Source organism: Symphalangus syndactylus, chromosome 2 (assembly GCF_028878055.3).
Source record: "Symphalangus syndactylus isolate Jambi chromosome 2, NHGRI_mSymSyn1-v2.1_pri, whole genome shotgun sequence".
Classification (NCBI taxonomy): Eukaryota; Metazoa; Chordata; class Mammalia; order Primates; family Hylobatidae; genus Symphalangus; species Symphalangus syndactylus.
The window spans coordinates 52,521,003-52,536,926 of record NC_072424.2 but is presented as its reverse complement, the minus strand read 5'-3'; the positions used below and the strand labels follow the sequence as shown (position 1 = coordinate 52,536,926).

The 15,924-nt window shown below is 35.6% G+C and overlaps 1 protein-coding gene across 14 annotated transcripts in view; it reads left to right on the top strand.

The window, feature by feature from the left end:
• Positions 1-15,924, top strand: part of FAM135A (family with sequence similarity 135 member A) — a 146,511-nt gene that overhangs the window by 54,010 nt on the left and 76,577 nt on the right. For 12 of the 14 annotated variants that reach the window (XM_055257111.2, XM_055257074.2, XM_063630508.1 and 9 more), the window contains 5 exons: positions 6,225-6,364; positions 6,478-6,548; positions 7,965-8,138; positions 11,709-11,835; positions 12,794-12,947. In XM_055257111.2, the coding sequence (XP_055113086.2) occupies positions 6,225-6,364; positions 6,478-6,548; positions 7,965-8,138; positions 11,709-11,835; positions 12,794-12,947 (666 nt within the window). Of the gene's footprint in view, positions 1-6,224; positions 6,365-6,477; positions 6,549-7,964; positions 8,139-11,708; positions 11,836-12,793; positions 12,948-15,924 lie in introns of those variants that run through there. The other 2 variants (XM_055257103.2, XM_063630505.1) reach the window with 2 other exon arrangements.

Sequence of the window (15,924 nt, the reverse complement as noted above, 5' to 3'; positions counted from 1 at the left end):
TGTTTATTCTCTATCACACCACTCCGTTAGGATGTAAGCTCTATGAGGTCGGAGATTTTTATCTCTTTCATTTTACTGTGTATCCTGAACACCTAGAGAATACCTGATACATAGTAAGTATTCAGTAAATATTTGTTGATTGGATGAGTGAATGAATGACTAGGAAGTTGCACATCTGTTGCCTGTTGCTTCTGGTTTGAGAATAAAATTAAGACGAAGTTTATTACATGTAAGTCACTGGTATTTCTTTTTTAAAGCTTAAAATATTGATGTCAGTTGAGGATATAGGCAACTTTCACTGAAATCATTCACAGCAATTTAAAATTACTGATTTTGTATACAACTTCTTATCTGGCATGAGAATTCCTTTAGAGCATTCCTAAAGGCAGCCTTCTTTTTTCTGTCAGATCATTTTTAGTATTGTTGATAGAACCAATGGGTTTACTGAAGAATTGGTTGTGAGGCATAGAAAAGAAGAATGAACAAAGTTCACAGATCTAGTAAGTGGCAGAACCAGGACTAAAACCTAGCCAGTCTGGCTTCATAATCTATGTTCCTAACCACTGCACTATGCTGCTTCTTGATGAGAAAAAAACAGCACCCCCACCCCCCTGCAAAAAAAAGAGACGGAAAAGGGGTGGCCCATGAGGTAGGAGTAGAACTAGAAGAGTGTGAAGTCCAGAAAGCTACATTTAAGAAGTGTATCAAGAATGAGAGAATAGGCAACATAATGAGACCTACAAAAAATAAAAAATAAATTAGCTTGGCTGAGGTGAGAGGATTGCTTGAGCTCTGGAGGTCGAGACTGCACTGAGCCAAGATAAGTGCCACTGCACTATAGCCTGGGCACAGAGTAAGACTCTGTCTCAAAAAAAAGTAGAAAAAAAAAAAACAAAAGAATCAGAATGAGAGAATGCATATTATATGATGGATCATAGTATCTATGTTAGATACTGATTACAAGTCAAGTAAGATGAGGTTTGAGAGTTGACCTTCGGATTTAGCAAAGCAGAAATCTTTAGTCGTTTTGATAAGAACAGTTATCTGGGCTAAAGTCTGATTAGAGTATGAATTATTGCTGTGTAAAAATTTATCCCATAACTTAGTTTAAAACAACAAACATTATCTCACAGTTTCTGTGTGTCAGAAATTTAGCTGCATGCCTCTGACTCAGGATCTCTCATTAGGTTATAATCAATTACTTCTGCTGTATTCACACAAATCCTACTATTACTTCTTTTTCTTTGGAGATGGAGTTTCACCCTGTTGCCCAAGCTGGAGTGCAGTGGCACAATCTCGGCTCACTCTGCAACCTCCGCCTCCCAGGTTCAAGCAGTTCTCCTGCCTCAGCCTCCCAAGTAGCTGGGATTACAGTTGGCCACCACCACACCCACCTAATTTTTGTATTTTTACTAGAGACAGGACTTCGCCATGTTGGCCAGGCTGGTTTCAAACTCCTGACCCCAAGTGATCTGCTCGCCTCAGCCTCCCAAAGTGTTGGAATTATAGGCGTGAGCCACCGTGCCCAGTCCCTACTATCACTCCTATCACATAGATCAACCCTGGTCCTTTGTAGGAGATTGTGCAATAGTGTGAATACCAGGAAGAGAATCACTGGAGGCCATTTTAGAGGCTGGCTATCACACAGTGAGCTGAAGAGAGAATGGGAGATGAATCAAACACACTAAATAGCAAAGACTTTTGAGTTTTGCCTGAAAGGGGAGCAGAGAAATAGGGAGTTTGTCTAGGTGCATCTGCAGGTAGATCCAGTAGTAGAGCTTACAGAACCTCTGATTTTTTTTATTTTCTCATGAAATAAGAAACAAATTTATCAGTGAGACTGAAGGCTAGGTTTGAGGAGAGAAAATAATTTATGAAATAGTCTTCTAAGAATATGGGGATAAAATGGATTTGGAACATAACAGTATGTTTGCTAGACAGCACTAAAGACCCACTTGAAATTGATGGTCATGAATTTAAAGTACAGCCAGTCAAGATAGCTATTTATTTTTCTCCCAGTTTGTGGGTACAAGTATGGATTGGGCAGAGAGCTGGAGTTGGGATTTATCCAGGTCAATATGACAAAGCAAGGGTAGCATATCCTTAATAGGTTATATGCAAGAGTGTATTATAATGATGGATCATAGGATTTAAGATGGGTAAGGAAAAAAGGAATTAAGAGAAAGTAAGGGGATAATGAAAAGGAGTAGGGTTCATGGAATCTACTCCTAAATGTGGTCAAAGGATTATTGAACTTGTGGTCTCAGAGGGTATGAACTAGAAAGACAGGTGGAAGTATGGGAGGAGAGGTTGAGTGAAATTCACATTACAACAAACATTACACATGTTCTCACTTATGAGTGGGAGCTAAATAATGAGAACACATGAATATGTCCGGGAGAATGACACACACTGGGGCCTGTTGGAGGGTAGGGGGTGGGAGGAGGGAGAGGATCAGGAAGAATACCTAGTGGATGCTGGGCCTGATACCTGGGGGATGGGATGATGTGTGCAGCAAACCACCATGCACACATTTGCCAGTGTAACAAACTTGCACATCCTGCACATGTACCTTTGAACTTAAAAGTTGGAAATTTAAAAGAAGAAATTCAAATTACAGATGGATTGCAGTCACTGGTAATATAAAAGTCTGGAGAGTGAGGAGCTGAAGAGGGTTAGAGAGCAAGAACACTTAAAAAGAGGAGAAAAGGAACCCAGGAGATCAAATATTAGGTTTACCTACATAGCTATTGAGTTCAAGAGTTATGGCTAGACTAGTTTTTGAAAAAGTGACCTTAAATTAGGAAATAAAGCCTTCAAGAAATGAAGGCTTCCCAGGGTTTATAGAGTACAAAAATGAGCAAGAAAGTGAGTGGTACTGTACTGTCTGATCACAGGAGATTCAAAGCCAGTGGTATAAGTGGTTTTAGGGAGGAGAGACAAAGAATGTCTCAAAGCATCAGTAAGCAACAAAGAAGCTCCAGGCCCAGTGGTAGAAGTTACATGGAAGTATTGAGAGAGATGCAGCATCTTCAGGGAAGAGCAATAGAGAAACCTTTAGGCAGTGGATTCTCACCTCACATTACCTGGGTGCTTTCAACAAAATTTACTTTTATTGAGGAAAATTTCTTTCCCTTCTCAGCTTTTTAACATACTCAGAAGTCAAGTTTCTGGTCTGCTTGGTTTCCCTTTAAGTATATATTTCCTGAAGCATCTCAAACTTAAAAGTTCCAAGTACATTATAAAGAACTTTTTTTCCCGAACCATGTAAGAGTAATTTGCCAATATGATTGCTCCATCATCCCAAATATTTTAGTGCATTATTTTTTTCTAAAGAATATTCTTCTGCATAACCCCAATACACTCATCAAAATCAAGAAGCTAACACTGACACGTTACTGTCATCTTATCCTTAGCCCCGTTCAAGTTTTGCTGGTTGTCCCAGTAAAGTCCTTTTTAGCAAAATGATCTAGTTCCAAATCATATATTGTAATTAATTGTTATGTCTCTTTAGTCTCCTTCATCCTAGATCAGTTCCTCAGTCTTTTCTTGACTTTCATCACCCTGACACTTTTGTGGAGACTACAAACCTATTATTTTTTAGAATGTTCTTCAGTTTGCATGGGTTTACAATTTCCTTGTGATTAGATTCATTTTATGTGTTTTTGACAGGAATATCTCAGAAGTGATGCTTCTTGTTCTTGTTACATCCTATTAGGTGATACGTGGTTTCTATTTGTCCAATTCCTAATAATGTTAACTTGGATCACTTAATTAAGGTGCTCTCTTCCCAGCTTCTCCACTGTAACGTTACTCTTTTTCACTTTGCAGTTAATGTCTCTTGTTTCTTAAACTTCAGATTTTTTCGTTCACTTATTTATTTATATCAGTATGGACTTACAGATTTCTTTTTACTCAATGGATGTTAATCCACTACTGTCATAATTTATTTTGATGCTCACTTTGTCCCAGATATGGCCGGGGCATTCTCTTCCAACTAGCTTCTATGCCCTTTTGTTGTGTCCCCACATTCTCTAATCACTTCCTTACTTTCTGGTATAAAAAAGATGGTCCAGACTTGTCTGTGCCCCAGCTTTGGAACCAACCATTTCTACAAAGCCGTGGATCCTTTCAGTGGAGAATAGTACTAAAGACTAACATTTGTGGTTGGGCTACTCCCAGGCCATTTGAGTGGACAAAGATAGTAAGTACATTGTATACACCTATACACTTACACATACATATGCAAATTTACATGTCTTTATCTAAATATATGATGAAAACCATAAGTTCATATCAGTACTCTCAGTTTCAGTCCAGTACCATGGGACTCATTCTGTATTTGTATCTCCTTTCCATATGTGTACATCCTTTCCCTGATAGGTAAGAAAACTGGCTCCCCTTATCCTTTAATATGTTTCCTTATTTGATCAGTCCCTTATATGTGCCAATTTCCTGTCACTGCTTCTTCTCCCACACAGATGGTCTCCTTGAAGTAGTTCGGCTTCACCTTATGCAAGGTTACTCCGTTATGTGGACCCCCTCCTTTCCCCACTTGACTTCAGTAATGCCTTGTGCCAGGAGCTCCTTTTCCTCACTTCACTTGGATTCCAGTAGTGTGTCAAGCTGCTGCTGCTGCCCACCCCCTTCTTGACTCCCACCCCCATATGAAGTCTTTTTATCCCTTTCAGATTCCTACACACCCTGTACCAGGCTGCTCCTCTGTAAAGACACTCTCTCCATCTAACTTGGGTTCCAACCCCCCAGCCTGAGGTGCCTTCCCTTGTAGTTGCCCTATTCATCCTGCTTGGGCTCCCAATACCTTACTCAAAGTCACCGCTGCACTTAAGTTGCCTCCTCATCCTGCTCAGGTTCTGACTCTTTATTCTTGGCTGCCCTCCTCACTCCACATCAGGCCACCACCCCATGTGGATTTCATATGGGCATTTGGACCCTGTGCTCCCTGGCCTGCAGAGGCACCCTGCCTTTGACTGACATCCACCAGCTTATGTGGACATCCTCATGACTCCAGTTGGAGTCTTATATCCCATTTTGAGCTCCAAACCTACCTTGGTCTCTAGTTTCTTTTTCTTTTTTCTTTTTTTCTCTAGTTTCAACTGTTATTTCTGGAGCACAGGGTAATAAGATCATAACAGCAGGTAGGCTGTTGGAGTGACATCAATGACCCAGAGATAAAAACCAAACTTCAAATGGTAAGGACATAGTCCTCCACAAGACTCCCCTCACGTCAGCCATGAGTTTAGTGGTCTGCAAGCTACCCACAGTTGTGAAGAGCTGGCTACAAATTTGGGGGTTCCCATTATTCCCTCATGTTTGATAATTCAGTAGAACAACTCACCAAACTCAGCATAGTGCTGTACTTATTATTACAGCTTTATTACAGCAAAAGGATTCAAATCAGAACCTGTATAGGGTTGATCTGAGAGAGTCCCAGAGGTGAAGCTTCCATTATTTTCTCCCCATTAAGTCAGGACGCGTTAACTTCCCTCCTCTCGAACATCCAGTATGTGATGATATGCAGAGTATTGCCAACCAGGGAAGCTCACCCAAACTTCAGTGTTCAGAATTTTTATTGATATTTCCTTATGTAAGCATGACTGACTGAATCATCGCCCATGTCACTCAGTGTTTAGCTGTTCTCCCCTTTCTGGATATTGAGGTTTTATCACTAGGCTCAAAGCTCAACTCTCTAATCACATGGCTGGTCTTAGTGATGTGGCCAGCCCCCATCCTGAGTCATCTCTTTAGCATAAACTAGGGGCCACCAAGGATTTAGAGGCTACTTCTCAGAAACTGGAGACAAAGGCCAGCCAAATTCTTTATTCCAAGTGTTTAGAGCTGAACTCCTAGCAACCAGTACAAAGGCCAACCGAATTCTTTACTATTCAGCTATGGAAAACTAAATTGCTCTTAAACGTGGTATACAGATCAGTTGTTCACTCTAAAAGTTCTGCTTCGATATTTCCTCTTTTACCTTTCAGATTAAGATGTCATGCAGTAATTTTACAATACTAATAATGTACTTATTTATTTTCTAATCATAGAAATAAGTAAACTTTCAGAAATGTTCCAATACTGCAGTATAAATTGATAATGACACTATAGTAATATAATCAAACATATAGTATTTTAAAGTACAAGTGTTAATTTGCTTGGGTTATATTTTACTTTTATCTGTCAATTACATATCTTATCTGTTTTAGGTATGACTTTAGCCTTTCCAGCCTCAGTTCATGATTCTCTAATTTGCAGTAAAACATTTCAAATTTTGTACAAAAATGAAGAGGTTGTTTTAAATGATGTTATGATCTTCAAAGTAAAAATGCTATTGGATGAAAGAAAGGTAAACATCTCTTCATATTTATTTATGTAAATATTTTTTGTAATGCCTCAAGGTGTTATTTCTAACTTTCTATAAAATTTCAAAAAGTATCTCATAGTGTAATTTCTTTTCAGATTGAAGAAACCCTTGAGGAAATGAATTTTCTATTATCCTTGGATCTGCACTTCACAGATGGAGATTATTCGTAAGTAGCTAATCAATTAAAAAACCTTTAGGCACTTATGACTGTTATTTGTTATTATTAGATTGCCCATTTTCTTCTTAAAATTCGTCCTATCCCTATCTTGTCTTGAACTCCTTGTGTTTTCTGGGGAAACCATGAGAATGATTAGGCCAGCTCTATTGTGCCCATGCCGAATCCATGAGCTCCAGATAACAAAACCAGACAAGTTAAAGAAATATGGAACAATTTTTCCTAGCTGCTAGAAATTGCACTGTTAATGTAATACCACTACCATGAGGCATTTAAATGTAAATGGGCTCTTTTCCACTGTATCACTGGCTAATCTTTCTTGATGGCATCAGTTATGCTTTCTTTAGGTAGGACTTTGTTGATATTCTGAGAGTTATCAAGACTGATGATGTGCACTTGACAGTTGTTCTAGTTCATTAATTTCCACAGCCCTTGAGGAAGTTTTAGGATTGGCTACCTCCAACCTACCCACACACCTGGACATGCAGTCATATGTTTTATGAACAAATTTTGCTTGTGTTCATTTAAAACAAGAGTCAGAGATTCACTTAACAATTTTATTTATGCAGGGTTTCTTCCCCATCTCAAATGTAGTTTTAGGAACAATTCTCAAAAATGATATATAAATTCAGACTGCTTGTGGGATAAGTAACTAAAAAGTCACATTACTGAAAGGCCTACTTTAGATGTCCTCTTCACTATATGGTAGCTACTGTTCCTCTGTAATACTTTTCATTACAAAGAATTTTGTGAAGTCTTTTTTTAACCAAGTCAGAATTATTTAAGTGGAATAAGCTGAAATGAGTAGGTAGTTCATTACCTGTAGATAGTTATAATGTATGGATGGAATTTTTTTAAGTATAATTGGATATAATTTTCATGGCTTTATTTCACATTTTTAGTATGTATAAATCTAATGATATACTAAATATCTTCAATAAGATATGTTTTGCTTTTTAAAATAAGCAATGACCTGTTTATTTTTGAGCAGCACTTAATAAAATTTTGTAGAGTAAAAATAATTTGAAATATCCTTTGGGATTTATTATAATAGTATTTGACCTATGTTGTACTGCAGCCTTGTAATAAACAGTATTCTCTATGGGGTAAAATTTTAAGATGAGATTAATTCCTGAAGTATCAAAAAGGATTCATTTTATAGGGATATTAGTGAAAAAATAGATCATATCATGGACTGATAGAAAACAATAGGTGGGATCTGATTATTTTCTCAATTGGTATGTTTCATATTGCTTTCTAATGCAAATATGATGCTTTAAAAATTACTCTCATTCGAAATTTTTAAAAAGTAATTAAGTAAATAGTTTTTATAGTTTCAACTACTGTATAATATATTGGCCTTTACTAAATATTTCATACTTACATGCTAAGTGTTCCTTTTTACAGGGCAGATGATCTGAATGCCTTGCAACTAATAAGTAGCCGAACATTGAAGCTGCACTTTAGCCCCCATAGAGGCCTTCATCATCATGTTAATGTTATGTTTGATTACTTCCACCTTTCTGTTGTGTCTGTTACAGTTCATGCATCATTGGTTGCACTACACCAGCCACTAATAAGGTAAATTTGACTAATATTTTTGTATTAAGCCATTCTTACACTGCAATAAAGAAATACCTGAGTCTGAGCAATTTATAAAGAAAAGAGGTTTAATTCGGTCATGGTTCTTCAGGCTGTACAGGAAGCATGATGCTGGCATCTGCTTAACTTCTGGGGAGGCCTCAGGAAACTTAGAATCAATGGCAGAAATCAAAGGGGGGGCAGGCATCTCACATGGCCGGAGCAGGAGCAAAAGAGTCAGGGGGAGTTGCTACACACTTCTAAATAACTAGATCTCATGAGAACTCACTCACTATCATGAGGACAGTACCAAGAGGCATGGTACTAAACCATTCATGAGAAATCTGTCCCCCTGATCTAATCACCTCCCACCAGGCCCCGTTCCAACATTGAGGATTACAATTCAACATGAGAGCCTTATTAATGTAGCGTTTTTTTATTTTTATAGTGAAAATGTGTACTTTGCTAAAGATAACTGAAATAATAAGGACTTTTAAAATTTATAGTAAAATTCAAGAGTATGGGAACTTTGGCTTGATAACTTTTTTATTACAGAAATATGAAGCCATCTTTGTCAATCCCAAATAAGTTAACAAAGAAAAAATACAATCTGGAAATAACCACACAACATTGTTTATTCTGTAGCAATGTTTTGTGCAATGTTATACTATAATTACCCTGGAAAAGTATGTGAATTGTTTCTTATTTTTTCTTTGCCTCTTACCCAGATAGGCTAATTTTATCTGCTTAACTGTACATCATACAGTGATACTTGCTTTCCAAGTCATTAACCAATTTTATGAATTTTTACTCAGCCTTTTAAAACTATATCATGTACCATTAGTTCAAAGGTATATAATATTCTGGATCATAATAAATGCACTGAGATAATTATTTTTTTCTGTTCACTTCCATGGGTAGACAGATTTCTTTCGTTAACGTAAAAATACAATGCAATGTCTTCAGTTTTTACAACATCATCCTTGTAGTATGGGCAGCAGATGGATGCTTCAAATCAGTAAATTATATGAAAGTCTCCAATTTTATTTGATTTCTAAACTGTCTACAATTTCTGATGTACATCTGATTCTGACAAATGATATTAGGGATGATGCTTAAGGGATATGATGGTAAACTGATTTATCAGAAAACTAAGTAAATCATTTTGCAAAATCACCCTCAGAATTTATGGAAGCCCAACACAATTTAACATATTGACCACAGGTGATAACCTCCTATGGCATATCTTTACATTGTTTTAAAAACTAATTGAAAACGTCTTTCATTCTGTTGCTCTCTCATCTCTTACATGTAGATCACCTTGACCTAGTTCCTTTTAGAGCACCAGGCCAGGAAGACATACATTTCTCCTGATGACTTGTTTTGCCTTCTTTATTCTATAGAAAGATCTGTAACTGGTAGTTTTGCTCTCTTTTTCTTACCTCCTAGGCCTTTGAGAGGTTGTGCTAAGTTATTATAGCTTTTATAAACAGGAAGGTGTTTTTTATTACATACGTAATTTTATTATAAACTTAAAAATTTTTTGGAAGATTTTCTGAAATAGAATGTGTGAATGAAACTTTTCTAACAAAGTGTGTTTTTGGAAATATAACTTTTAAATAATATACAGTATTGCTTTTGTATGATTTTGTGTTTGGTTTTAATGCTAAATGTTTATCTGTTTATAAAATGTGTTACTCTAGTTTTCTAAATCTCTTCTTTTTGTAGTTTTAAGAAGAACCCCTAATTAAACTGTTTTAACTATTTCTTTTTAAGACTTACCAAGATTATCTTCATAAAACTAGCTGTGTTTCTCTCCTGAAAAATGCACAAACAATTCATAGGAGGTTAGCTCAGGTTATTAATGTTGTTTTTTAAGGCCCTAATTAAATAGAGTGGATATTCACATCACCATTGTAGTGAGTTAAATATGTGCTTCCTCTTGCAATGCAGCAATTTTTGCCACAGACTAATAGGAGAAAGGGGCAGCTCATCTCCTAGAGACCATTTACTGGAAGAAGAAATTTTTGGCTCAGAATCAGAAGCCAAGAGGATTAACTGTTGGCTCTGGTTAGTGACTAGAAAAGAAAACAATATGCCTGTAACAGCTGAGGTTGCTGTTCTTTACCTAGCTGCCATGGGCCCTTATATCTAACACTCTCTTGCTGCTAGAACTTTGCTGTACAAGCAGCAGCATGTTTACCAGCCTTTCTCTACCTATAAATAAAAGGTCGGAAAAGGAAAGCAAGGAAAGGGGAAGAGGAAGCTTTTTGCTGGTGGTGTGCTGATAAAGGGGTCATGTCTAAGTGTAACATTTCCTACTCTATATTCTTCAGCAGGTTTTTCCTGAAGTTTTATTATTGATGGGTTTTTTTATCCAATCATTGAAAAATTTTTAATTTATAACATTATCTTTTAAATTTTCATTTTTGTTTAAAACAATTTTTATGGTCAACCCAATCTATAGACGTTATATCAGTTATTTAAAGTAAGTGGCTTAGGATTTCTTTCTTTGCTTGTTTTTTATTTGAACTGTTTCTTATATTTGAATTTTTTAAGTACAACTTTTATGACAATTCTGAAAAACACATTGTAGCAAATGGAATTTACCACTTATTTGAGACTCCCTTCTTTGCTGGGATATAGACATTTTACTTTTGCAAAGCAAATGGATTTTGCAAACAAAACCTGCACTCTGCTTATGGCAACATTATTTTTCTTTTCTGTCTTTTCCCTTTTGCCAAACTATCAAACAGTTCAAATGCTTTGGCCTACTTTATCTCAAATATAATTGTGTATGATTTTTCAACATTCTAACAGAAATATGCTTCTTCCTCGATGGAATATAAATGTTAATACTAACAGAAGTAATTCATATAATATGTAATTGATGGTGCCTTGAAGCTGGAGGCTGGAGGATTGCTTGAGGCCAGGAGTTTGAGACCAGCCTGAGCAACATAGCAAGACCTCACCTCTACAAAAAATAAAAATTAGCCAAGCATGGTGGCACATGACTGTAGTTCTAGCTGCTAGGGACTTGAATAATAAAAATTATTTTAATAGAGTTTATAGCCTTTTAGTAAAGAGAATTAAGGGAAAGAAACTTATTTTGGGGAAACAGAGGCATTGGGTAGATTTAGTAATTTTTCTTTTTCTACATTTACATGCGAGCTCTTTATTTCTGTGAATAGCATTCATATTTGATTAAGTGTTAACGTTGTAAATTTGGTAACCAGTTCTGACATCAGGATTTCCAAATTCAAGCTTGGCTTTCATTTGTTGTTTAGCTACTCTAAATCCCACCATGTTTTATCTTTGATGTTCTTTGAGACTTCCAGAAGTATAATTACAGCAAGCAATGTCAAACATCTAGCCCTAATTTTTTAATATTCATTTTATTTTTTCATGATTATTCAAATTATTTTTTAAAATTACTTTAGGAGTACTTTTGAACTTATAAACTTGCAAAACTCTTGCTGTTCTATTCCTATAAGATTTTCCTTTGTAAATATTTAACTTACATTCAAATAGACTCTTATGACAGTAATAATATAATACTTCTTCCTCCAGCTTTCCTCGCCCTGTGAAGACAACTTGGTTAAATAGAAATGCACCAGCACAAAACAAAGATTCCGTGATTCCTACTCTTGAAAGTGTGGTCTTTGGTATTAACTACACAAAACAGTTATCACCAGATGTAAGAACTGAATATGTTTATAAATCTTTTCTTTATTTTAAAAGAGGTGTTTTTAACTATTTTATCTGTGAATGTTATATTTTTTTAATTATTTCAGCTTAGCAACTTATAGATCTAATTAAATATGATCTTAAAAATCGTTTGGTTCTAATTGTCTATTACGAAAACTAACATGATACTTCAAAATGTTACCAGATTTAGTGGATAGACATCTTTGAGAGCCTGTGCCCTTTAACTTGTTACTGTCACCCCTTGGTCCAACAGAACTGGTAGAATCATTCCAAAGGAGCCTTTAAAGAACAATTGCCAGAGCTGAGACCCAGCGTAGAGTTGCACAGGCCAGGCGTGGTGGCTCATGCCTGTAATCGCAACACTTTGGGAGGCTTAGTCTGGAGGATTGCTTGAGGCCAAGAGTTTGATACCAGCCTGAGCAACATAGCAAGACCCCACCTCTACAAAAAATAATGGTGTCACATGTCTGTAGTCCCAACTGCTAGGGAGCCTGAGGCAGGTGAATCACTTGAGCACAGAAGGTTGAGACTGCAGTGAGCTGCAATCATGTCACTTCACTCCAGCCTGGGTGACAAACTGAGACTCTATATCTAAAAAAAAAATTAAAAAAAAAAAAAGAGCGGTACAAGTACAGCTATTATTAGAAAAGGGGACATACTATAAAAGCTGAGTGTCTGTCCTTCAGTATAAATGTTATATAAATACCATGCTATCAAAAATAATAATTTAATCTACTTGTTATAAAAATCCACTGTAACAGAAATTACTAGGGCCACATTTCATGTTTAAGTTTATTGTATAAACAACTCTCAAATATTACCAAATTTTTTATATGTATTAGAATAAATTTAGTTGACAGATGGTTATTTTTTCTTTATTTTCCAAGTTTCAAATATAACATTTTGTATTACTGACACTCTGTATCCTACATCTGTTTTTTGTTTAGGGTTGTAGCTTCATCATTGCAGACTCCTTCCTACATCATGCCTATCGTTTTCATTATACACTTTGTGCCACTTTGCTGCTAGCCTTCAAGGGATTGCACAGCTACTTCATTACAGTAACAGAAGAGATTCCTTCTTGTCAGAAACTAGAACTGGGTATGTTAAAAGTAGCAAGACCTATCCTACAGTTCAAATCATTCTCTTCAGTCTTATATTGCTAGCTATCAGCTTTGCCATAGTTTTTCTATACTAAAACTACAGTGTTTGTGTGCTTCACTTTACTTCTCTCTCAGTTCCATCTTTTTCTACCTTGATAATCACTTTTTGCAATTTAAAAATGTTTTTCAGAATTCTAAAAAATAACTTCTTGGTGCTAAATGTGAAATGAGTCTTTTAAAAAAACATGTCAATATACTGTTCCTCCTAAAATATAACCCAAAAACATGCTAGAAAGCAAATGTAATTATCTGCAGAATCATAGGAAGGTAAATTAAATCCATACTTCCGAATATTTTACAGTCTAATCAGATTGTAGGTACTTAGGGCATTTTTGTTTACATTTGATTTTATAATAGTTATCTCAGATCTCAAATTCCTTTTATATTATTTTAGGGAATAATAACATTACTTAGTATTTTAACATTTTAAAAATCATTGAAATTGTTTTAAAAAATCAAACTTCAGGTTTTATTCAAAAGTAATACCTGTATATATTTGTAGTGCATAATAAAAAATCATATTGCCTTGATTTTGTCTGCCATTTGTAGTTTGCAAAATGCTTTAAATGCATTATTTCACAGAAGGTAAATTATGGGGATTGGCAAAATAAGTTCTTATTCAGACTTTTTATATCAGTTTTATTAGCTTTTATTTTCAAATATTGGCTAATAGCTTATAAAAATATATTTTAATTTCTTTAGAATATATTGTTTTATAATTGTGTTTTTTAATAAATCATAAATTGCCTTTTAAAATTTAGTGAATCAATATTCTTACTTTATTCCTTTGTTCCTCAAAGATTTCAGTCTTTTAACAATATTAGTCCACTCCCTAAAGTAATCACTGTTCCTGAACATAGTTCTTGGGTTTGAGACTAATCAGACTACTTAAAAAATTATATTGGATTACAGAGGAATTGCAAGAAAGTGTAAGAATTTCTACCCCACTTAAATTCAGCTGTGAGAAAATGCTGGCTGTTGTGCCACTATCAGCAACTACTCAAGTGCATTTAATTAATTAAGTCTACTATTCAGTCAGTTCAGCTCACACTTTCTTGACTAGACATAGGTATCACTAAATTGACTGTTTAAAATTCTTGATTCAGTAATCCTAATGGTTTCATAGATAAGCAATAGGAAAATGTGTTTATTCTTTTTTGACCATGTATTCATTCTCAAAACAAAAATGGTAGTGTGGAAAAGACAATCTTCTGATTATTATTCTCTGAAACAGTCTCTATTTTCCTTGCTACTTTATGTTCTTAGAATTCCTGTTTCCCTTAGGAAAATTCTATAGAAGGCTACTACCTCAAATGTAAATTTTTAAAAATGTTCTCTTTTGAGAATGAATCATTTACAGAATAGAGCTAATTTAGGCTATCACTTATCCTCAATTAATGGAAAGTTATGTTTCAAATATCTTTATTGATGGTTTGGAAATCAAAAACAAATTTTAGTTAGGTTTAATGACCAGACCACAAAACTATTATACTATCATATTAATGAAGGACAATATCATGTGCCTGAAAAATAGTGTGATGAAAAGTAGCGATGTAAAGCTTAAAATCCGTGTGTAATGTCATTTCTACCAAAAAAAACAAAAACGTGTTAATAGCTTTGATGTGGAATACTACAGTAGATTCAAGGAGGCATTATCTTATGTTCAAGAGTGCACATTTGGAACCATTTCTGTCACTTACTTACTTTGAGCCTACAAACACAAAGTGGTTTCCATTCACATGGTAAGGAGATTGAAGGGAATCAGATGTGGTACCTGTGTCAGGAAGCAAAGGTGAGATTATCCAAAAGAAAAAGGGTGTAAAGGATCTCTAGGAACAATACTTCTTAACAGTGTACTTCCCTTGGGCTTTTAATGAGCACCTCCTGTGTCAGTTACTGTGCTAGGTGCTGAGGAAAGAATAGGTCCCTGCCTTTAAGGAACTTTGACTTCTCCTGTTCCCTCTCCTCTCACAGCAACAGTATTAAGAAATCAGCTCAGCATTGGGATAGGAAGGAGAAATTCACCCAGCAAAATGGGGCTTCTTGGGGTTTTAATATATGAGATGGGCTTATAAATACCTGTATAAGGAAGATATCCATCTGCATATAATGTTAAAGTAGATTTAACATGTCGTCTTTACAAAGAAAAACCTATGAACCACATTTTAACTTAAAAAAAATCCTCTCTAAAAGGAAGTTGATCGATAAAATTTATAATTAGTAATTAAATAACAACATTTCTCCTTTTAAAGACAAATGTTTATTTCAAATAGCTTAGACCAGCAGTCCCCAACCTTTTTGGCACCAGGGACCAGTTTCTTGGGAGACAATTTTTCCAGGGATTGGGGGAAGGGATTGTTTCAGGATGAAACTATTCCACCTCAGATCATGAGGCATTAGTTAGATTCTTGTAAGGAGCATGCAACCTAGATCCCTCACATGCACATTTCGCAATAGCGTTCATCCTCCTATGAGAATCTAATGCCGCTGCTGATCCCACAGGAGGCAGAGCTCAGGAAGCGGTGCTTGCTTGCCTGCCGCTCACCTCCTGCTGTGCAGCCCAGTTCCTAACAGGCCACAGACAAGTACCAGTCCACAGCCTGGGTGTTGGGGTTAGACAGTGTTAGCAATTATTATTAATTTATCAGTCTAGCTTCAGCATGATCATGTATTCATAAGATTTTCAACTTTCTCTCTGGTGAGGATGGCTTTTATGTCGTGTATATTACTTTGGGCTTATAGATGTAATATAGAAAGTATCATAATAAAAGTGCCCTTATATTTAATTTCAGAAGTTAATTACAAAATGAATATCGACTTTATTCCAAATTATTTGCTTAAAATATTTTATCAGAAAATAAAATTCTAAAGCAAACCCAGACTTCAGTTTTAAATAAGTATATGATAGAAATAAA